The sequence below is a fragment of the Triticum aestivum genome, chromosome 2A (genome assembly GCF_018294505.1).
Source record: "Triticum aestivum cultivar Chinese Spring chromosome 2A, IWGSC CS RefSeq v2.1, whole genome shotgun sequence".
In the NCBI taxonomy this organism is placed as follows: Eukaryota; Viridiplantae; Streptophyta; class Magnoliopsida; order Poales; family Poaceae; genus Triticum; species Triticum aestivum.
The window spans coordinates 722,092,922-722,115,890 of NC_057797.1; the positions used below are offsets into that span (position 1 = coordinate 722,092,922).

The window sequence follows — 22,969 nt, forward strand, 5'->3', positions numbered from 1 at the left end:
ACGAAGTCTTCAATCTTGTATCTTCATAGTCCAATAGTCCGGCCAAAGGATATAGTCCAGCTGTCCGGAGACCCCCTAATCCAGGACTCCCTCGGTAACGATGCAACTGTGGATGAAGCACTAAAGGGAAGGCGAACATGTTTGCCCAGACGGCATGCGTGACAAAAGTGCGCATCCGTTTTATTACATGTAAAAGAAAAATCCCTAATAATGTGACGAAGAGCGGTGGAGCTAGGATGACCGAGACGGGCGTGCCAAAGATCAACGCCGGCGGAGAGTGCAACTGGTCCAGCATGGGAGGATGATGGAGGCTAGACGGAGTATGTATCGCTGGGATTGTCACAGCGGTGAAGAACCATCCGGGTGAGGGCGTCCTTAACAGAGAAACCAACTTCGTCAAATTCCACAGTTACAGAGTTATCACAAGAAAGTTTACGAACACAAACTAAATTATGAATAAGCTCAGGAGACACGAGGACATTATTAAGATAAAGTGGTCTAGAGTTTGAGGGAAAACTTGTGGAACCAATATGAGTGATAGGAAGACTAGCACCATTACCAACAATGATACGGGAGGAAGTGTGAATAGGAGACGCGGAGGAGAGGTTACCCGGGTAAGCAGCCATGTGCGAAGATGCACCGGTGTCCATAAACCAATCGCCACCGCCGGAATAAGCCCCGGTCAAAGGCTGTTGATGAAGTGCAGCAAGCAGGGCCGGATCATAAGAGACCAGGGCGGGGTAGCCCGAGTAGCCGGTCACGCCAGTGCTAGCAGTTGGCCCGCCATAGCCAACTGGAGCAGGAGCGTAGTAGGTTCATGGAACGACCGGATCGGATTGCTGACCGGCGAAGAAGGCTTGATGGCCGGAGGGACCGGGCCCGAGGAGGCTTGGAGCGGGGGGGGGGGGGGGCACGGGCATAGTGTAGGCGTGCACAACCCCGGTCCAGGGGTTGTGGCCACCCCCCAAGGCGGCGTCGGCTGCTGTTGGATGGGCCCGACGCGCGGCTGTTGCTGCTGTTGTTAGCCTTTGTCATGGCCACGGCGCCTCTGGCGCGGCTGCTGTTGTTGCTGCTGCTACGACAAGTGTTGGGGAAGAGCCGCAGGGGTGGCAGGGGCCGGAGGCCGCTGCTGGTACAGGGCGCCATAGGCGCCGTGCTGCGCTAGAGGAGCCGGTGGCCGGGGCGCCGGGAACGGTGCTGGAAAGCCGGGGGCGCACCCGGGGGCGGAGGGCCACCGCGCGCGTAGCCGGCGGCAAAGGCGGTGTGAACGGCATGGTAGCGAAGATGCTTCAACCGGCATTCCTCGAGACGAAGATAGGCCACCGCTCGCTCGTAGGTAGGGTTCGCCATCAGGGTGAGGTTGGAGGCGGCGTTGCCGAGATCCTCATTGAGGCCGGCGGTGAGGATGGAGAGGAGCAACTCGTCGCCCACCTTGAAGCCAATGTCATTGAGCTCGTCGGAGAGGGTCTTGAGGCGCATGCAGTAGTCGTCGACGGAGGAGTCGTTTTGATGACACCCGGAAAACTCCTACTGCAGGAAGACGATCCGTTGGAGCTTGTTGTTGGTGAAGAGACCGACGATCTTGCTCCACACCGTGCATGCATCATCCTTGTAGCGAACGACGGTGTGGAAGATGTCCTTGGACACGGTGAGGAAGAGCCATCGGATGATGGTGGCATCGATCGCCAGCCAGTCGGCGTCATGGTTCAGGACGAAGAAGTTGGCGGTGCCGTCGATGTGGTCCTGCAGATTATACTCACGAAAGAGGAGATTGAAGTATGTCTTCCAAGCATAAAAATTCGCCTCTTTGTGGGAGAGGATCACCGGGATGCGACGTTCGATGGGAACATCGCGGATGTAGGCGGGATCGGGAAGGGTGGCGGCGGAGGAGCCGGTGGAGGAGTCGAAGGGGTTCAGCGGCTTCACTACGGGAGGAGTGGAGGCGGCGGACCGGTCGAAGAGATTGGAACCCGACATGGCAGCGGCTAGGGTTAGGTGCGGCCGGGGCGGGTTAGGGTTTCTGGTAGATGGGAGGTGGCGGGGCTGGATGGCAGCGGGGTAGCGAGGGTTAGGGTTCGGGAGGCGTGCGGCTAGCGGCGAGAAGGCTGGCGGCTAGCGACGGCATGAGAAGGTGATCGCGAGTGGGGGCGGCGGCAGGGAGCCTGCGGCGCGTGGGAGAAGCTACGGTGGCGGCGAGAACTCGGCGACGCGGGGCGTAGCTTGGGAAGCAGCGGCGGCTGGGAGGCGACGACGACGCGCTAGGGTAGGAGAGATCGTACTAAGGCTGATACTATGTAGAGAATTATGCAACTCACGATATATTAATCGGGTGCAATATGCACGTATATATAAGTAGAAGAGGTAGTCACGTCCTCAACAGGCACGTCGATGAGGGGGAGCGAGGTGAGCGACCGCACAGGGCCCCCAAAATCGTGGGGCCTCCATCGAGAAAATCCGCTTGATGCCTCCTTCCGCTGAAAGATCGCTAGAAAAACTAAAAACTGACGTATCTGTGTTGACTAGATTTACGTGGTGTCTTTGCTGCAGACGGGGCATCCGGGCTGCTACTTATAGAGGCCCAAATAACATATACTTACAGAGAAAAAAAAGAAGGTTAGAGGCCCATCGAAACACTGGATATAGATCGCTAGAGCGAACTGCCATCTCGGTCTCGCGACCGGCGATCCGGGATCGACAAAGCACCAAACCCTCGCCCTACACGCGGCCCTAGAAGTCGTGTCGGCAGCAGCGCAGTCACCTCCGATCCAATCCATTGCTGATCATCTTACTGTGTGAAGATGCAACAGTATGGACTGCGGATCCGTTCGTTGCTTCAATCAGGATTGAGGAACACATCAGGCCAAACTACTGACTATGTTCTAATCTCCAAAAGCAAGGTTCTTTTTTCAATTCATTTTCTTTGTATTTGAATGATCTAGTCATCTAGCAATCGACACTATTAGAAACTAATTAGATTATGTTTGATCAATGGTCACTTATAATTTGTTAGGTTTTGTTTCTGAATCTTCACCATATCTACTAGAATTAGGAAGCATGAATATGGTTCTGAAGAGCGTAAGATACATGTGAAGATTTTATTTCAAGAAATATTAGACAGATGCTCCTATTTGGTAGAACATGAGGTTTGTTCATTGCTTTGCAATCCCTTTACCTTTTTAACATTACTATTTGATATATGCCTAAATAAGGTACAAATAAAACAGATTCAAAATTATATAATAAAGTGAGAGTATGATGTGCGCGTACTAATACTACTTATGTTATGTGAATTGTTCGAAATTTTAGGCCACATTTTGGTTTTCGCCCAGGGCCCCGAATTTCTGAAGACGGCCCTGGTCCTCAACTATACATGGAAGGAGAAGGGCTTATTGTACAAGAAATACACATATATTATCTATATCTCAACAGTATCCCTCCCCCGGCGACACGTTCAACTCCTGAGTACGGAACCCCGCCACCCCCAGCGGTTCTTCAGTCTCCAGGCCGGCGGTGCTCGCCTCACTATTGACTCGTTCCTCGACAACCATGATGGGCTCTTCAACTTCGCCATGCCACATGTGTCGCGCCATGGTCTCCTCCTCGTCTGCGCCCTGCTGCCTACACTGGCCGACGAACTGTTGGAGCTGAGCCCTAGACTCGTGCTCTCTCTCTCTCTCTCAGACGGAGGTAGAAGAAGAAGCACAGAGCAATGTTTTTTTTCGCCGAATTAGGCCACTAAATAACTAACCCATCCATGCACTGACTCCATGCACGTAGACCACGCCGGTCACTAACGCATGACCCAGCCAGCACTCCGCTGCTCGACTCCGGCCACGTGTACCTCCAACAGATCACAACAGAGTACGCGGCAAGCTGAACTTCAACACGAGTGCCCACACACTAGTGCCCAGCCCCGAACTGACCTAGACGGTGGACACGAACGCGAGCACAAGACTCACGCACCACCAGGACACTCACACACATAAGTACGTGTTACGGACTCAAAAAAACACGCACGTCATAGCGCGCAACACACATACCATGACTGAACATGACGTGGTTTATTTACCTAACACGAACCCTGTTATAGCATATGTTGTGATCAACGGTGTGCCGCCCTCTGGTTGGCAGACGGCGGGGCACCAATAATGCTAGACCTATAAAGGTTAAATCTTTAAGTAAATCTTTGTAGATGCATCATTACTCGTGGGGCACATGTCTTCTCCCACCACCTCCTCCTCTTCATGCAAGCTTGCACTGGTATGCCATTTCCATGCATCGCCGGAGATGGAAATCTTTCATTTGTGAGTGTGCGAGATGATGGTATGCTAGAGTTTTGTGCCAAGCAAGGACAATATGCATGGCGACATCATGTCATAGCCTCATAGGCACAAGGGTAGTGAAGAATGTGAAGGGTGGTTGCGCTATGACTTGATAAATCTTGGAAGCGATGGGAAAATAAACCTGGTCTTATTCGCAGAGACGAGAGGTGCCATGCCTGTCGAGCTGGACGGTGCTTTCTTCATCATTGTTCATTGACCTCGAGACTAAGGAAAAGGCCTCGGTTCATGTCAAAGAGAATAGAATAGGTGCCAGAGCCATCCATAATCTTCCCCGTCTCTGCAATACTAGTTGGTGCGCTGGATGTGTACAACATTGGGCTAGCAGGTTGTGCAAACATAACACACCTGTGTTGTGCGAGGTGGATTGGGTATTTGATCGTCACATGTGATTCACTTCCGGTCAGCTGGGAGGCGAAACGGGGACAGATGATTAACTGGATAATTTCACTTGCTCCGTCCCGAATTACTTGTTGCTCAAATGAATGTATTTAATACTAAGTTAGTGCTAGATACATCCATTTAAACAACAAGTAATACGGGACAGATGGAGTACTACATAACGTACACGTAGGTTTGACGATATATATGTATACATGGCTGGCTCTATTTGGATCAGAAGGAACAGAGAAAACATATGTATGTGGAGGAGCCGTTTTCATAGGTGACGTGTCTCGGCACCTCCAGTACACGACCACCTCAAAGGGGTTAAGACAAAGTGCGGTTGAAAATTCGCCGGTTTCTCTATTCTTCATTGCATTTGTTTCTTTGGCATTGTCGAGTGAACATGACGTGTACTTTCGTGTTTGCCTGGTACCCACGCACTAGGCCAGGGGTGATGTCTTCTCCAAGTATTACACTCAGCAAACAAATTTAGTAAAATTTTAAAAAAGTATTCTACTTCACATGAGTCGTCGTCCCTACGACCGTCCTCGGCACGCCCTGGACCTCCCGAACCTCCCTTGGTAGTGGAATTGGTGCCCCACGACCAAGCACCGGAATGGAGGGGCTCAAGGAGGAGGATTCCCCGGAGGATCGCCACGCCCACGAGGACTCTGGTGAGCGAGGGGATGGAGATCATCAATAGCATAAATAAAAAGTTGCTTAGGCAAACCCTGATGGAGGCAGACTCTCCATGAAGCATCAAGAGATGTTGTAGCCCCTGCTCGGCGTCGGACCCGATGGAGGCGAAGGTAGACTCGCGGTCGTCATCATAGTAGGGAGTGGAAGGAGTGGAGTCGGTATCGGATACATGCCCTGCGCGTCGATGCGGACCCTGCCACCTCTGTGGGCGGCTCGTCGATGAGGCTGTCATGGCTGGGAGTGGCCGCCGTGGCTTGCGTGCGTGTGTGGCGAAGAAGGTAGAGAGGTGTGTGGCACTACCTCCCAACCAATCAGAGGCAAGCACACACATCACATATTTTCTATCAGCTAATCAGAAAAAAGAATGACTTTACTGAGTGTTACACTCAGCAAGCTCCTTCTACATGTTTTTGTCTTCTTCATTTTCCTCTTTTTTCTTTCATTCTATATTTGATTTCTTTACTATTACTTTTCTTGTATAAGGTTTAAACATGTACTCATTGACACAAACATGGACTCACCAGTCACTCTGGAACAATGCATCCAGGAACTCCCATATATATGTTGTTCTTCATAAAAAAGAAGAGAGGTCTCAAAGAAACCTAAAACAGAGTTCCTCCCCCTAAGGCCAAATCCTGGTTCCGCCCCTTATAAAACAGAGTCGCAGACACACTGATGGACGCACAATCATATCATCAGCACATGGATTCATTCTTGAAGTCACACAGAAAGAATATAGCGCCAGTTAACATTACTCAATAAATCTCAAATCAATCAGCTACTACAAACAGAAGACGAATCATCGTGGCAGGAAGCAGAGGTTCTCTCCTGCTCTCAATGCCACACAGCGCATGCTCTGCCACTCTCCCTACTGACTGTACATGTTGCTAATACCAGAGGCCAGCCGCGCCGCGTCGCTAGCACGCTCGTGGCCAAGTCGGCCCACAGAGCTGCTAGCTTAGCTCGTTATGTAGGCAGTATCATCAGGTCACGATGGCCGTTGACAGGCAGGACATAGTTCACCCGTAACTCAACCTGTTACTGTTATCTGAGGAGGACTTGGACTGTGTCTGCCGTCTCGCCACCCCAATCTCGCACGCATTCACCCTCGACGCGAACCGCAGGGAACAGAGAGTCTCCCCGGCCGAGGACGCCTCGGGCGAGACGTTGACGAACATGAGCGTCTTCGAGTCCCCGCCAAGGCAAGGCTGCAACAACGCCAAGTCAATGTAAGAAGTTGTTTGGAGTGTGCAGGTCGTTTATACATATGCTGGCTACTTATGCAGCAGAGTGCACTCACCTGCAAGAGGTATGTAAGCTTCGAGTTCCTGAAGGGTACATGGTCATCATTTTTGGCAATCGCAAAGATAACATCGCTGAGAGCTGACAGGCTCTTGTTGATGGCCTGAAACATCAACAAACACGACAGTTAAATCCGTGGCATCATTATTACCAAATCCCAACCACATAGTTAAGGTTTCATGTTGAACGGCTCACCTGAGTTTCCTTCAAGCGATCGCCTGTTGCGCCACTTTTAGTAAGCCGCTCACTCCCGGCCAAATCAATCAAGTTCAGCACACCTTGTACTTGTTGGCCTGTGCTCTGCAACCAGATCAAAAGCACCATATTACTCTCAGTTTTCAATATCTGTGTTCACTTGGTACGCAAAGCCTTTGAAAAAAAATAGCAATTCTTGATAAATTAGGCGCGCGCTCAATTTTGTGATGTAAAACTGTCGGTAGCTAACGATTTTGTGAAGTTTCAGACAGTGTTTCTTACAATCAAAGCTGAGAGAAGTGACCTACCTCATTTGATCCAAATATCTTCAGTGTGAAGACAAAATGGCTGCGGGAAGATTGCTCATTCATTTGGGTCTTACCTACAGACCTGTTTAAATGTGGTACATCACATCAGATTCAGAAGATAATTATTCAGCACAAGTTTTTTGTTCGGCAACCAATGCATACCTGCTATGGGATGCTTTCTCTAGAAGAGATGTCACATCAGCAGTGCTGAACACATTAGTAGTTGTAAGATCGGAGACTGTTGTGTTTCCCTGGGAATCATGCTTTATTGTGTATTGTTTACCGCCAGCCATCTCACTACTGGAGCGGCCAGGTGCTAACAAGTCACGAATTGTCTCATTGTATATTTCCAACATTGATGCCTGCGTGTAAATGTCTTAGTAGCAACATGGATAATATATCATTGCAGTAGCTAGATTGCAATGTAATGCACAGACTAACCTGCATACAATACTTCCATCCTTGAGATTCTAGCGACTGACTGGTCTTGAAAATTTGCTCCAAAGATCGAGGTATGATACCTTTCTGATCACGGCCTGGCTTACCCATCATTGTATAAGTTTTACCTGAGCCTGTTTGACCATATGCAAATATGCATACCTGTACCATGCAAAGGTAAATTAAGCATAATAGCTATCATATTAACTGAAATGAAATAAATATTGGAGAGGCATGCAAATAAAATAGGCCTTGAACTCTATAAATAAGCCTAAGCCTCCAGGATGACAGTGACACAGAAGTTAGCTATTTTTTCACATACCACAAAAGCACAAGAATAAACATTTGTAAAAGAATGGGCACATCAAATTGCAGTTTCTATGTGTGGCGGTGGTGGAAAAAACACAGATACAATTGGAATATGGCAGATACTAAAATAAAAACTGTTCTAACAGACGCTGCTATGGCCTAGTTACTACAAGAAAATGAATGACACTTCCAAGGTGCAACCAGGCAATGGCGGCAGCGCTTAATTTTGTATTGAAAGATTATTACCTTGTATCCATCAAGCGCACTTTGAACTAGCTGTGACATTTCCACAAACACATCATCTTGCGAAGCGCTGTGATCGAAAACCTTGTCATATGAAAAAGAACATTTCTGACCTACAAATTGCAAAACCAAAGGCATAATGTCTTTAGATTTGATGCAAGAAACCAAAGGCATAACCAGCAAAAAAGTGTGAAGTGGCATAATTCACCTTGATTCAACAAATCAATACCACGCCCAGCATTTTCCACGGATGATGGATAAGAAATAATGGCTTCTTCCTGACCATTAGAATCAGAGTCCGACAGAAAGGGCCGAACCCTACAAAATACTCTGATATTGCCTTTTAGTTCCTGCAAAAAAGGAACATAATCAGTACCAAGAGAGAAATCTGCATAATATTGCAATGTGTTGTTTATAATTTGTTGCCACTGTTTTGCAAGTATTACCAAGATGGTGTTATGCAGCTTCTTTCGTAGCTTATCAGCTTCAATGATTTGAAACTCTGCATATGCCAAGCGCTCTTCCAGATCTTTAATTGTCTCTTTCTGTGTTTCATATCCTGTCATCGCCTCAATTGCAGTCACATCAGCATGCTGCATAAAGCAAATAATTACATTAATCTTCAAAGGATGTTATAATATATTGTGAAAACTGGGAGCTACAATTATGCTTTTCTAACCTTCAGCTTCTCTGTTGCAACTGCAAGCTGCTTCTGCAATGTTTCAATTTGTTCTTGCTGTGAACTGCACGTTTCCTGATGACAAGCATAATGATAAGCCTTTCGCATAAAAAAGAAGCATAATGACTAGCCAACTAGTCACATGAAAATTAACCAAATGAACTGAAAGCACAAACCTCAAAGGCTGCCGCTTTTATTCTCAAAAGTTCAGAGTCTTTCGAAGACTTTCTAGCCTGTTCGCTGTAAGTGGCCAGTTCAGCGGTCAAGGTATTCAGTTGAGCAACAGACTGATCACGGTCTTCTCTAACTTGCTGTAAATCAGCTCTGAGGCACTCTACTTCTTTTCTAAGTTCTTCTTTCACTCTAATTGCTTCTTTCTGGGAGGACTGAAAGAGTATAAAATAGATTATGCAAACTATAAGGGAAAGAAAGAGTTGACTCAAACTACTAAGCCTGAAAACTGAAAAGTACAGTTTTACATGTCACAAACAAAACTCACCATGGAAGAATCCAACTGGTTCTTCATTGAGTTGTTAAGATCTTTCAGATTAGTCATGGCTTCCATCATTGCACTCTTCTCCCTTTGCAGCTTCGAGATGATTTCTCCATTCTTTGATGTATCAGCTTGAAGATTACTGTTGTATTGCTGCAAGCTGGAGTTGTATTCCTGAAGTCTTTTGTTGGTGTCTTGGACCATTTTTAGCTAGTTCACAAATTTTGCAGTCAGCAAAAGGATTTACGATACAAACTCATGTAAAGACATCGTGATTTGAACCTCTACCTGCTCACTAAACCGTTTAGCCTCATGAGTGACCCTTTCAAGATCGACCGTCAGTACATCCCGTGAAGCCTCGGCTGATTCCCTTTCTTCTCTTTCCTTCTCATAGGACTCCACAGCAAGCTGCCAGTTGGGAAATTGAGACTTAAGGTTGTGCTTCAAGTCTGTATCACATCAGATACATAATAGTGTTGTGGGAGTTCTCACCAGCCTGGCGGCCTTCTCCTTGTTCAAGCTCTCCTCCAGTGAGTCACACCGTGTTGTCATTTCCAAGTTTGCCGCTTTCAACTCTTCAAGCGCACCACTGAGCTGAGCCTCTGCAGAGACAATCCAACAAAATTCAGATTCTGAGAATATGGCAATATCTATATTTTTTTGCATTTTTACGAACTACTCCCTCCGTCCGGAAATACTTGTCACATAAATGGATAAAAATGGATGTATTTAAGAACTAAAATACGTCTAGATACATTCATTTCGCTGACAAGTATTTCCGGACGGAGGGAGTACATTATTGATGGTTGAACACCAGCAAATTATAAACTGGTGATCAGAACAGTAAGAACTCCCTAAAAATAGCTCAGTCTGAAAGACCAAACAGACAGACACAAAAGATGAAGCAGCAGCATTATAATGCAGTACTGAACGCGGTCACGGGTTCGACACCACCAGAGGATGATAAATTGATGAGAGAAGGATATGCAAGTGGCATAATAAATGAGTCACTTGTACCCTCGACAGGATCAAACAGTCACGGAAGGAGTTATGAGCATGAGAGATTAGAATTCCTCACCAAACTCTGCGTGACGAGCATTGTCTGAATCTATCTGCCCCCGAAGCTTCTCCTGCTCGGCCAAGTAGCCGTCTTCCAGCTCCACCAGCCACCGGATGCAGGCCCTCAGCCGCTTGATGTACTCGCTCATCTGCTCCGTCCGCCCCTGCACAAATCCAACCGGTTCAGGAACCCCCGCTCGAACGAATCTGCAACGAAATCGACCCGGGACCAAGAAACCCGGAAAGAAGGAAGACCTTGTAGTCGTTCTTGGATTTGCCCTTCATCTTCTCGTTGAGCAGGCGGTCGACATCCTCCCTCCCGCTGAACTCGAAGGCGGGCGCCTCGGACCCGGCCTCCGACGGCGCCGGCTCGCTGTTCGCCCCGCCGCCGTTGTTGATTGCCGAGAGGACGTTGCGGCGCGGCGGCGCGTTGTACCCCATCCCGCGCCGCAGGCTCCCCAGGTTCTCCTTCTTCTGCGAGGCCACCATTAGCACCAAGAAATCAGGAACAAATCGAAGAAAAAATTCATTCACGGGAGAAAGAAAAGGGGGGAGAAAGAAGAGAAGGAGGGGTCACCTGGTGTGGGCTGCGCGGCGTGAGGGAGGACGCCATGGGATTATTACTAGCCGGATTAGGGGTTAATACTACTACTAGCGGAGAGTGAGCGGTCTCTCCTCTCCTCTCCTCGCCAGTGATGGAGTGGTGGAGGTGGGTGGGGGAAAGGGAGCTTTCTCGGGACGGAGGGAGGGGGGGCAGGGTGGAGTGGGCTCGAAGGCAGCGGAATCCCTTTCCCTCCCGACCTCCCGTGGCTTAGAAGCGCCGACCGACCGACAGGCCACGCCGCGCCGCCGGATCGGGGAAGAGATCGCCTGCCGAGCGAGCGAGCTCCCCGGAGGTATTCCGGATCTGAGCGAGAAGGCCGGAGGGGGAGGGGGAGGAGGAGGGGGGCGGCGGCGGAGGAGGAGCGGAGCTATTTCAAAATGTTTCGAACGTTTTGGATGGGCACGGGGCACGCGGGGGCCTCGGGGGTGCCGTTGCAGGCCCGCCGGGCCCACGCTATTTACGGGCCTGCCACTGCCTGGCCGGTGCGGGTGCTGCGCCGGCGCGCGGCGGCCTCGCGTCAGCGCGCGTGGGGCTCGGGCAAGTGGCGCCGCGCGGTTCGCTTGGCCTGGGTTTTTTTTTAGGGGCAGTTTGGGGATGGGGTGGCTGCGGGTGAACGGTCAGCCTCCGTGTCGTGGGCTTCGGGATGGGGTGGCTGCGGGTGAACGCGCCGCGCCGCGCGGTGCGACGTTGCTCTCTCTCTCTCTCTGTGGCCGGCCTCGGAGTAGGTTGGGTTCCTCCGGGTCGCAAGGGAGAGAAGAGAAGTCAGCAGCACGGAGGTGCGGCGTCGCTGGCTCGCTTCAGTCACTTCACTGCACAACGACCACGACGATGCGACGATTAATTTCTTTTCTCTTTTGATTTGATTTGATGATGATTGACTGAGGGATGCGATGCAATGCTTAATTTGGTTAGCCGTGCCTAATCGGATTCGCTAATTAATCCGCTCACGTCTTGTCGCTTTGCCGGATTAGCTCCCCGTGACTCATTTTCCTGGTCCAGATGTGTTAGGAAAATGGCTTTCGGTATTTGATTCGACGGTCGTATCTTCTTCCGCTTTAGTTGGTGCTTCCTTTCCTTTTCTTTTCTTTTTTTGGGTTCGGTGGTGGTTCTTGTATGTAGTCTACACGAATGATCGCCGCTGCCGACGATAATATTCTTCCGGCTGGTCTCGACCGCTTGCTTCTTTTGGCTGCTCTGGATATCAAGCTTGAAGCTTCTACTACAGTAGTGGAGTATTATCTTTCTTGTACTTTACGTATAGGGGCCCGAGAATAGATAGATATGGTCCATGACGCAATTCCACGATGATTGCCGACTTAGTGCGCTCGACTGTGCAATCATTTGGTTAGGTTAGGGGCCCGTTAATTATCCGGTTTTTTTGTTCGCCACATAGTTTAGCCGGTTTTTTTTTTCTTTTGGTTGTCTTTGAGCTGTCCCTGCTGGATGCTGCTGCTGCATCACTATGTACGCTGCCTCGTCAATCTGCGCATAATTCAAGCCCCCGAGAACAAGGACGGACGAGCATGCACCACCTCTTCACCAGAAACCACGAAAAAGATATAAAAAAGGGCGAAGAGAGAATACATGGCATGGCTTCGGTTTCAGCCCGGAAAGGGGCGTGGAAACCATCGTCAGGACTCGCACGCTGGGGCTGGGGTGCGTGGGAAGGCACCCAGCAAGCCGTCGTCGGTCAGGACTGAGGAGGCGATCAATCAAAGGCGACGCCGACGCGCGCATGTCATGTCCTGGCCGTGGGTCGGTCAGTAGCCGCTCTGCAGGTGAGGATCGGCGGGCCGGGCGCTGTCGCTGCTCCCCCTTGCCGACGGCGACGCGAGCTACTCGTATCAGCGTAGCATCACTTGGCACCGAACCTGTCGCGCCACGCGGGCTATCCAACGACCGCCGGAGTCCGGAGGCATGTGCGGGCGAACACGACCGCGTACCCGCACCCGCTGCCTGCCTGGGCCTGCCGTTTCCACAGTGTGTGCCACAGGGAGGGCGTCATGGCCAAGGGCGATGCACAGTGAGTGTCAACGGCACGACACGGCTCGAGAAACACACACAGTTTCTAGCCGGATTGATTGGGGTTTTCGGACGTGTTCACGCCCGGTTTTCCATTATTTTTTAAAAGAAAATATTTGCTGAAGAGAGGTGATGATTATTGCCGTGTTTAAAGGAAGATGGGCATGGAGGACGTGCCCAATATGTGGTCGTACTCTCTTTCTTGGATCGCATACTCAAGAACTTATGTCCTTGTAAGTTTGGTTGGAAGCGTTGAACCCTTTGTCTCGGGCCGCATGTGTATATATATTGGCAATGCCTTGGAGTACAAGGAGAGATCAAGAGATCGAGATGATCCCAAGTTGGTTCGGTACAGGAGGTAACTTGAGGAGGAAAGAAAGGAGATAGAGATAGATTACAATTTGAATGAAACTACTCTATACATATTCTAACACTCCCCCTCAATCTAAACCTCACGAACTTCGACCAAGGTTGAGATTGTACTTGAACTCGTCTAACCTCCTCATAGTGAGAGGCTTTGTGAATCCATCAGCAAGTTGATCTCCAGTAGGAATGAACTGAATTTCTAGGAGCTTTCTAGCTACTCTTTCTCTGACAAAGTGGAAATCAACTTCAATATGCTTTGTGCGTGCATAAAAAACAGGATTGGCTGATAGATAGGTCGCACCAATATTATCACACCATAATCTAGCTGCTTTTGGAGTCTTAATTCCAAGTTCATAAAGTAGTGTCTGTATCCACATTACTTCAGCTATGGCATTTGACAAAGCTTTGTATTCAGCTTCAGTACTTGATCTAGAGACTGTAGCCTACTTTCTTGCACTCCATGAAATAAGATTGGATCCCAGAAATACAGCAAATCCACCAGTTGACCTTCTATCATCAATACATCCTGCCCAGTCTGCATCAGAGTAGGCAGTAACAAGCATAGAAGAAGACTTGGTAATTTGAAGTCCAAGTCCCTCTGAAAACTTAAGGTACCTCAAAATCCTCTTAACTGGAGTCCAATGAGTAGTGCTAGGAGCATGTAAGTACTGACATACCTTGTTGACAGCATAAGAAATGTCAGGGCGCGTAAGTGTCAGATATTGCAATGCACCCACAACACTCCTGTAATTTGTTGCATCCTTTGACCCAAGTGGCTCTCCACTTTCAACAGAAAGTTTTTGAGAAGTTGAGATCGGTGTACTCACAGGTTTACATTTTTCCAAACCTGCTCTCCTGAGTATGTCAGCTGTGTATTTTTCCTGTGTTAGGAGTATACCATCTCTTATCTGTTTGATCTCAATACCAAGAAAATAATGAAGGTCTCCCAAGTCTTTGAGAGCAAATTCCAACTTAAAATCCTTAAGTAAGCAAGTGGTGGCACTTGAACTTGAGCTAGCAACAATAATATCATCAACATAAACTAGCACAAAAATAGTGACATTTCCTTTATTGTAAAAGAATAAGGATGTGTCTGCCTTGGATGGTACAAATCCAAGTTGTTGTAGTTGCATGCTCAGTCGTGAATACCAAGCTCTTGGCGCCTGTTTTAAACCATATAGAGCTTTATCCAATTTACAAACATGATGTGGTGTACCTTTGTTTTCATAACCTGGTGGCTGCCGCATGAACACCTCTTCCTCAAGAACACCATGAAGAAATGCGTTCTGAACATCTAGCTGTCTTAAGCTCCAACCTCTGGAAACAGCAATAGACAGAACAAGTCGAATAGTGGCTGATTTAACAACTGGACTAAAGGTATCCTCATAATCAATGTCAAATCTCTGCTTAAAACCTTTAGCAACTAATCTAGCCTTGTACCTGTCTATACTTCCATCAGATTTTCTTTTTATCTTGTACACCCATTTACAATCAATGATGTTCATTCCACTTTTTGATGGTACTAGGTGCCATGTTTTGTTTTTCATAAGTGCATTATACTCACTATCCATGGCTTCTTTCCAATGTTTGTGAGCAAGAGCATCAACTAGGTTGACTGGTTCACCAGCTGTAGTAAGGAAAGCACGTTTTTTATCATACCTGATGGTACCATCTTTGTATTATTTTTCCTTAGTAATACCTGACTGAGACCTCGTATGACGCCGCGGAATTATTTGTGCCACAGAAGATCCAGCCATCAGATCATGCTCAGACGCCACGGGATCACACGCCGAATCTCCTTCGAGCAAAATCGACCTCGGGATCACGCCGCCAGCAGAGGCGCGCCGCACGTCGCCCGTTGTGTCGCCCGCTGAGCCCGTGCGCGGCGGAGCCTGTGGGCTGGGCCCAGCATCGGTCGGCTGGTCGGCCATGCGCGCAGTCCGCGGACTCGTGGCGAGCGGGGAGTCGCGCTCGGCCCCGCTGTCGCTATCGGCCACCGAGCCGCGGGCCGTGTCCACGCGCTGGAGGGGATCCTCCTCGGATCGAGCGATGCCAATGATTGCGCTGGCGCCAGGATCCTCCTGGGATCGCGCGCCAGATCTGCTGGGGCTGGCAGGATCCTCCTCGGGGCTGACGCCAGCTGTGTTGGCTGTTTCTGAGTACATAAAATCATGGACTGCACCTGTACAAACATCATCAGAAGTGCAATTTTCTGTGGATTTATCCACATGGTTAGCTTCAATTAATTCACCCCCGTGATCAGAAATTGTGTCAAGATCAGAAAGAATTGCTATTTCAGCACGGAGAAGCGCGCCAGCATTGGGATGAAGTTTGGCAAACGGAAAAAGGGTTTCATCAAAAACTACATCTCGAGAGATATATATACGTCCAGTTGTAACTGTTGGAAATATGCCCTAGAGGCAATAATAAATAAGTTATTATTATATTTCCTTGTTCACGATAATCGTTTATTATCCATGCTATAATTGTATTGATAGGAAACTCAGATACATGTGTGGATACATAGACAACACCATGTCCCTAGTAAGCCTCTAGTTGATTAGCTCGTTGATCAATAGATGGTTACGGTTTCTTGACCATGAACATTGGATGTCATTGATAACGGGATCACATCATTAGGAGAATGATGTGATGGACAAGATCCAATCCTAAGCCTAGCACAAAGATCGTGTAGTCCGTATGCTAAAGCTTTTCTAATGTCAAGTATCATTTCCTTAGACCATGAGATTGTGCAACTCCCGGATACCGTAGGAATGCTTTGGGTGTACCAAATGTCACAACGTAACTGGGTGACTATAAAGGTGCACTACAGGTATCTCCGAAAGTGTCTGTTGGGTTGGCACGAATCGAGACTGGGATTTGTCACTCCGTGTCACGGAGAGGTATCTCTGGGCCCACTCGGTAGGACATCATCATAATGTGCACAATGTGATCAAGGAGTTGATCACGGGATGATGTGTTACGGAACGAGTAAAGAGACTTGCCGGTAACGAGATTGAACAAGGTATCGGGATACCGACGATCGAATCTCGGGCAAGTATCATACCGATAGACAAAGGGAATTGTATACGGGATTGATTAAGTCCTTGACATCGTGGTTCATCCGATGAGATCATCGTGGAACATGTGGGAGCCAACATGGCTATCCAGATCCCGCTGTTGGTTATTGATCAGAGAACGTCTTGGTCATGTCTGCATGTCTCCCGAACCCGTAGGGTCTACACACTTAAGGTTCGATGACGCTAGGGTTATAAAGGAAGTTTGTATGTGGTTACCGAATGTTGTTCGGAGTCTCAGATGAGATCCCGGACGTCACGAGGAGTTCCGGAATGGTCCGGAGGTAAAGATTTATATATGGGAAGTCCTGTTTTGGTCACCGGAAAAGTTTCGGGGTTTATCGATAACGTACCGGGACCACCGGGAGGGTCCCGGGGGTCCACCAAGTGGGGCCACCAGTCCCGGAGGCTTGCGTGGGCCAAGAGTGGTGAGGGACCAGCCCCTGAGTGGGCTGGTGCGCCTCCCACAAGGCCCAAGGCGCGGCAAAGGAGGAGAAGGGGAAACCCTAGGCTTAGATGGGCCCTAAGGCCCACCCTAGGGGGCGCCCCCCTCTCCCCCTCTTGGCCGCCACCCCAAGACCCATCTAGGGTTGCCGCCCCTCTAGGGGTGGGAACCCTAGAGGGGGCGCACCCTCCTCCCCTTCCCCTATATATATGAGGCCTAGGGGCTGCCCAATACACGCGATTTGATCTCTCTCGTTGGTACAGCCCTCCCTCTCTTTCTCCTCATATCCCGTGGTGCTTGGTGAAGCCCTGCAGGATTGCCACGCTCCTCCACCACCACCACGCCGTTGTGCTGCTGCTAGATAGAGTCTTCCTCAACCTCTCCCTCTCTCCTTGCTGGATCAAGGCGTGGGAGACATCGTCAGGCTGTACGTGTGTTGAACGCGGAGGTGTCGTCCGTTCAGCACTTGGTCATCGGTGATTTGGATCACGACGAGTACGACTCCATCAACCCCGTTCACTTGAACGCTTCCGCTTAGCGATCTACAAGGGTATGTAGATGCACTCTCCTTCCCCTCGTTGCTAGTTTCTCCATAGATAGATCTTGGTGACACGTAGGAAAATTTTGAATTTCTGCTACGTTCCCCAACAGTGGCATCATGAGCTAGGTCTATGCGTAGTTTCTATGCACGAGTAGAACACAAAGTAGTTGTGGGCGTTGATTTTGTTCAATATGCTTACCGTTACTAGTCCAATCTTGATTCGGCGGCATTGTGGGATGAAGCGGCCCGGACCGACCTTACACGTACTCTTACTTGAGACTGGTTCCACCGACTGACATGCACTAGTTGCATAAAGGTGGCTAGCGGGTGTCTGTCTCTCCCACTTTAGTCGGATCGGATTCGATGAAAAGGGTCCTTATGAAGGGTAAATAACAATTGGCATATCACGTTGTGGTTTTTGCGTAGGTAAGAAACGTTCTTGCTAGAAACCCATAGCAGCCACGTAAAACATGCAAACAACAATTAGAGGACGTCTAACTTGTTTTTGCAGGGTATGCTATGTGATGTGATATGGCCAAAAGGATGTGATGAATGATATATGTGATGTATGAGATTGATCATGTTCTTGTAATAGGAATCACGACTTGCATGTCGATGAGTATGACAACCGGCAGGAGCCATAGGAGTTGTCTTTATTTATTTATGACCTACGTGTCAACTTAAACGTCATGTAATTACTTTACTTTATTGCTAAAGCGTTAGCCATAGTAGTAGAAGTAATAGATGACGAGACAACTTCAAGAAGACACGATGATGGAGATCATGATGATGGAGATCATGGTGTCATGCCGGTGACAAGATGATCCTGGAGCCCCAAGATGGAGATCAAAGGAGCTATATGATATTGGCCATATCATGTCACTATTATTTGATTGCATGTGATGTTATCATGTTTATACATCTTGTTTACTTAGAACGACGGTAGTAAATAAGATGATCCCTCATAACAATTTCAAGAATGTGTTCTCCCCTAACTGTGCACCGTTGCTAAAGTTCGTCGTTTCGAAGCACCACGTGATGATCGGGTGTGATAGATCCTTACGTTCACATACAACGGATGTAAGACAGTTTTACACATGCAAAACACTTAGGGTTAACTTGACGAGCCTAGCATGTGCATAGACATGCCCTCGGAACACAGAAGACCGAAAGGTCGAGCATGAGTCGTATGGTAGATACGATCAACATGAAGATGTTCACCGATGATGACTAGTCCGTCTCACGTGATGATCGGACACGGCCTAGTTGACTCGGATCATGTAATCACTTAGATGACTAGAGGGATGTCTATCTGAGTGGGAGTTCATAAGATGAACTTAATTATCTTGAACATAGTCAAAAGGTTTTTGCAAATTATGTCGTAGCTCGCGCTTCAGTTCTACGTTTTAGATATGTTCCTAGAGAAAATTTTAGTTGAAAGTTGATAGTAGCAATTATGCGGACTAGGTCCGTAAACTGAGGATTGTCCTTATTGCTTCTTAGAAGGCTTATGTCCTTAATGCACCACTCAGTGTGCTGAACCTCGAACGTCGTCTGTGGATGTTGCGAACATCTGACATACACATTTTGATAACTACGTGATAGTTCAGTTAAACGGTTTAGAGTTGAGGCACCAAAGACGTTTTGAAACGTCACGAAACATATGAGATGTTTCGAGGGCTGAAATTGGGATTTCAGGCTTGTGCCCACGTCAAGAGGTATAAGACCTCCGACGATTTTCTTAGCCTACATACTAAGGGAGAAAAGCTCAATTGTTGAGCTTGTGCTCAGATTGTCTGAGTACAACAATCATTTGAATCAAGTGGGAGTTGATCTTCCAGATAAGATAGTGATGTTTCTCCAAAGTCATTACCACCAAGCTGCTAGAGCTTCGTGATGAACTATAATATATTAGGGACATATATGATGATCCTTGAGATATTCGCGATGTTTGACACCACAAAAGTAGAAATCAAGAAGGAGCATCAATTGTTGATGGTTGGTGAAACCACTAGTTTCAAGAAGGGCAAGGGCACGAAGGGATACTTCATGAAACGACAATTCAGCTGCTGCTCTAGTGAAGAAACCCAAGGTTGAACCCAAACCCGAGAGTCAGTGCTTCTGTAATAAGGGGAACAGCCACTGGAGCAGAATTACCCTAGATACTTGGTAGATGAGAAGGCTATCGATAGAAGTTTATTGGATATACATTATGCTAATGTGTACTTTACTAGTACTCCTAGTAGCACCAGGGTATTAGATACCGGTTCGGTTGCTAAGTGTTAGTAACTCGAAATAAAAGCTACGGAATAAATGGAGACTAGCTAAAGGTGAGCTGACGATATGTGTTGGAAGTATTTCCAAGGTTGATCAAATATCGTACGCTCCCTCTACCATCGAGATTGGTGTTTGCGTTGAACATAGACATGATTGGATTATGTCTATCGCAATATGGTTATTCATTTAAGGAGAATAATTGTTACTCTGTTTATTTGAATAATACCTTCAATGGTCTTACACCTAAAATGAATGGTTTATTGAATCTCGATCGTAGTGATACACATGTTCATGCCAAAAGATAGTAATGATAGTACCACCTACTTGTGGCACTGCAATTTGAGTCATATTGGTATAAAACGCATGAAGAAGCTCCATGTAGATGAACTGTTTGGACTCACTTGATTTTGAATCACTTGAGACATGCAAATCATACCACATGGGCAAGATGACTGAAAGCCTCTGTTTCAGTAAAATGGAACCAGAAAGCAACTTGCTGGAAGTAATACATTTTGATGTGTGCAGTCCAATGAGTGCTGAGGCGTGTAGTGGATATCGTTATGTTCTTACTTCACAGATGATTTGAGTAGATGTTGAGTATATTTACTTGATGAATCACGAGTCTGAATTATTGAAAGGTTCAAGTAATTTCAGGGTGAAGTTGAAAGATCGTCGTGACAAGAGGATAAAAGATCTATGATATGATCATAGAAATGAATATCTGAATTACGAGTTTGGCACAGAATTAATACATTGTGGAAATTGTTTCACAACTAATAGAGCCTGGAACACCATAGTGTGATGGTGTGTCCGAACATCATAACTGCACCCTATTGGATATGATGCATAACATGATGTCTCTCATTGAATTACCACAATAGTTTTATGAGTTAGGCATTAGAGACAACCACATTCACTTTAAATAGGGCACCACGTAATTCCGATGAGATGACACCGTATGAACTATGGTTTAGAGAAACCTAAGCTGTCATTTCTTAAAAGGTTTGGGGCTGCGACGCTTATGTGAAAAAGTTTCAGGCTGATAAGCTCGAACCCAAAGCGGATAAATGCATCTTCATAGGACACCCAAAAACAGTTGGGTATACCTCCTGTCTCAGATCCGAAAGAAATAAGGGATTGTTTCTAGAATCGGGTCCTTTCTCGAGGAAAAGTTTCTCTCGAAAGAATTGAGTGGGAGGATGGTGGAGACTTGATGAGGTTATTGAACCATCTCTTCAACTAGTGTGTGGCAGGGCACAGGGAGTTGTTCCTGTGGCACCTACACCAATTGAAGTGGAAGCTTATGATAGTGATCATGAAACTTCAGATCAAGTCACTGCCAAACCTCGTGGGATGACAAAGATGCACACTACTTCAGAGTGGTACGTGATCCTGTCTTGGAAGTCATGTTGCTAGACAACAATGAACCTACGAGCCATGGAGAAGTGATGGTGGGCCCGGATTCCGATAAATGGCTCGAGGCCATAAAATCCGAGAGAGGATCCATGTATGAAAACAAAGTGTAGACTTTGGCAGAACGGCTGGATGGTCGTAATGCTATTGAGTACAGATGGATTTTAAAAGGAAGACGGACAATGATGGTAAATGTCACCATTAAGAAAGCTCGACTTGTCGTTAAGATGTTTTCCGACAAGTTCAAGGAGTTGACTACGATGAGACATTCTCACTCGTAGCGATGCTAAGAGTCTGTTGGAATTATATTAGCGATTGTTGCATTATTTATGAAATCTTGCAGATAGGATGTCAAATCATTGTTTCCTCGACGATTTTCTTGAGGAAAGGTTGTATGTGATACAACCGGAAGGTTTTGTCAATCCTGAAAGATGCTAATAAGTATCCAAAGCTCTAGCAATCCTTCTAAGGACTGGAGTAAGCATCTCAGAGTTGGAATATATGCTTTGATGAGATGATCAAAGATTTTGGGTGTATACAAAGTTTATGAGAAACTTGTATTTCCAAAGAAGTGAGTGGGAGCACTATAGATTTTCTGATAAGTATATGTTGACATATTGTTGATCAGAAATGATGTAGAATTTCTGGAAAGCATATAGGGTTATTTGGAAAGTGTTTTTTCAATGGAAATCCTGGATTAAGCTATTTGAACATTTGAGCATCAAGATCTATAAGGATAGATCAAAACGCTTAATGGTACTTTCAAATGAGCACATTCCTTGACATGATCTTGAAGGTGTTCAAGATGGATCAGTCAAAGAAGGAGTTCTTGCCTGAGTTATAAGGTATGAAGTTAAGACTTAAAGCTCGACCACGGCAGAATAGAGAGAAAGGACGAAGGTCGTCCCCTATGCTTAAGACATAGGCTCTACAGTATGCTATGTTGTGTACCGCACCTGAAGTGTGCCTTGCCATGAGTCAGTAAAGGGGTACAAGAGTGATCCAGGAATGGATCACAGTACAGCGGTCAAAGTTATCCTTAGTAACTAGTGGACTAAGGAATTTTCTCGGTTATGGAGGTGATAAAGAGTTCGACGTAAAGAGTTACGATGATGCAAGCTTAACACCTATCCGGATAGCTCTGAGTAGAGATACCGGATACGTATAATGGAGCAACAATTTAGAATAACTCCAAGTAGAACAGTTATTTGAAATGGCTCCAAATAGAGCGTGGTAGCTGCATCTAGGAGATGACATAAAGATTTGTAAAGCACACACGGATCTGAAAGGTTCAGACCCGTTGACTAAAACCTCTTTCACAAGCAACATGATCAAACCCAGAACTCATTGAGTGCTAATCACGTAGTGATGTGAACTAGATTATTGACTCTAGTAAACTCTTTGGGTGTTACTCACATGGGGATGTGACCTTGAGTGTTAATCACATATCGATGTGAACTAGATTATTGACTCTAGTGCAAGTGGGAGACTGTTGGAAATATGCCCTAAAGGCAATAATAAATAAGTTATTATTATATTTCCTTGTTCACGATAATCGTTAATTATCCATGATATAATTGTATTGATAGGAAACTCAGATACATGTGTGGATACATAGACAACACCATGTCCCTAGTAAGCCTCTAGTTGACTAGCTCGTTGATCAATAGATGGTTGCGGTTTCCTGACCATGGACATTGGATGTCATTGATAACGGGATCACATCATTAGGAGAATGATGTGATGGACAAGATCCAATCCTAAGCCTAGCACAA

At 47.1% G+C, this 22,969-nt stretch overlaps 1 protein-coding gene across 1 annotated transcript; it reads right to left on the reverse strand.

Annotated features, from left to right (window-relative positions):
* Positions 1–6,099: 6,099 nt before the first annotated feature.
* LOC123190555 (kinesin-like protein KIN-14H) lies at positions 6,100–11,433 on the reverse strand. Its single transcript, XM_044603221.1, has 17 exons — positions 11,027–11,433; positions 10,705–10,923; positions 10,469–10,613; positions 9,883–9,992; positions 9,679–9,798; positions 9,397–9,600; positions 9,074–9,283; positions 8,898–8,972; positions 8,665–8,811; positions 8,427–8,568; positions 8,222–8,331; positions 7,670–7,828; positions 7,391–7,590; positions 7,229–7,310; positions 6,921–7,025; positions 6,724–6,828; positions 6,100–6,631 (listed from the first exon to the last, which is right to left on the reverse strand). Exons 1-17 carry the CDS (start codon positions 11,060–11,062, stop codon positions 6,443–6,445), a joined length of 2,358 nt encoding a protein of 785 aa, XP_044459156.1. The 5' UTR covers positions 11,063–11,433; the 3' UTR covers positions 6,100–6,442.
* Between the last annotated feature and the right edge of the window lie 11,536 nt (positions 11,434–22,969).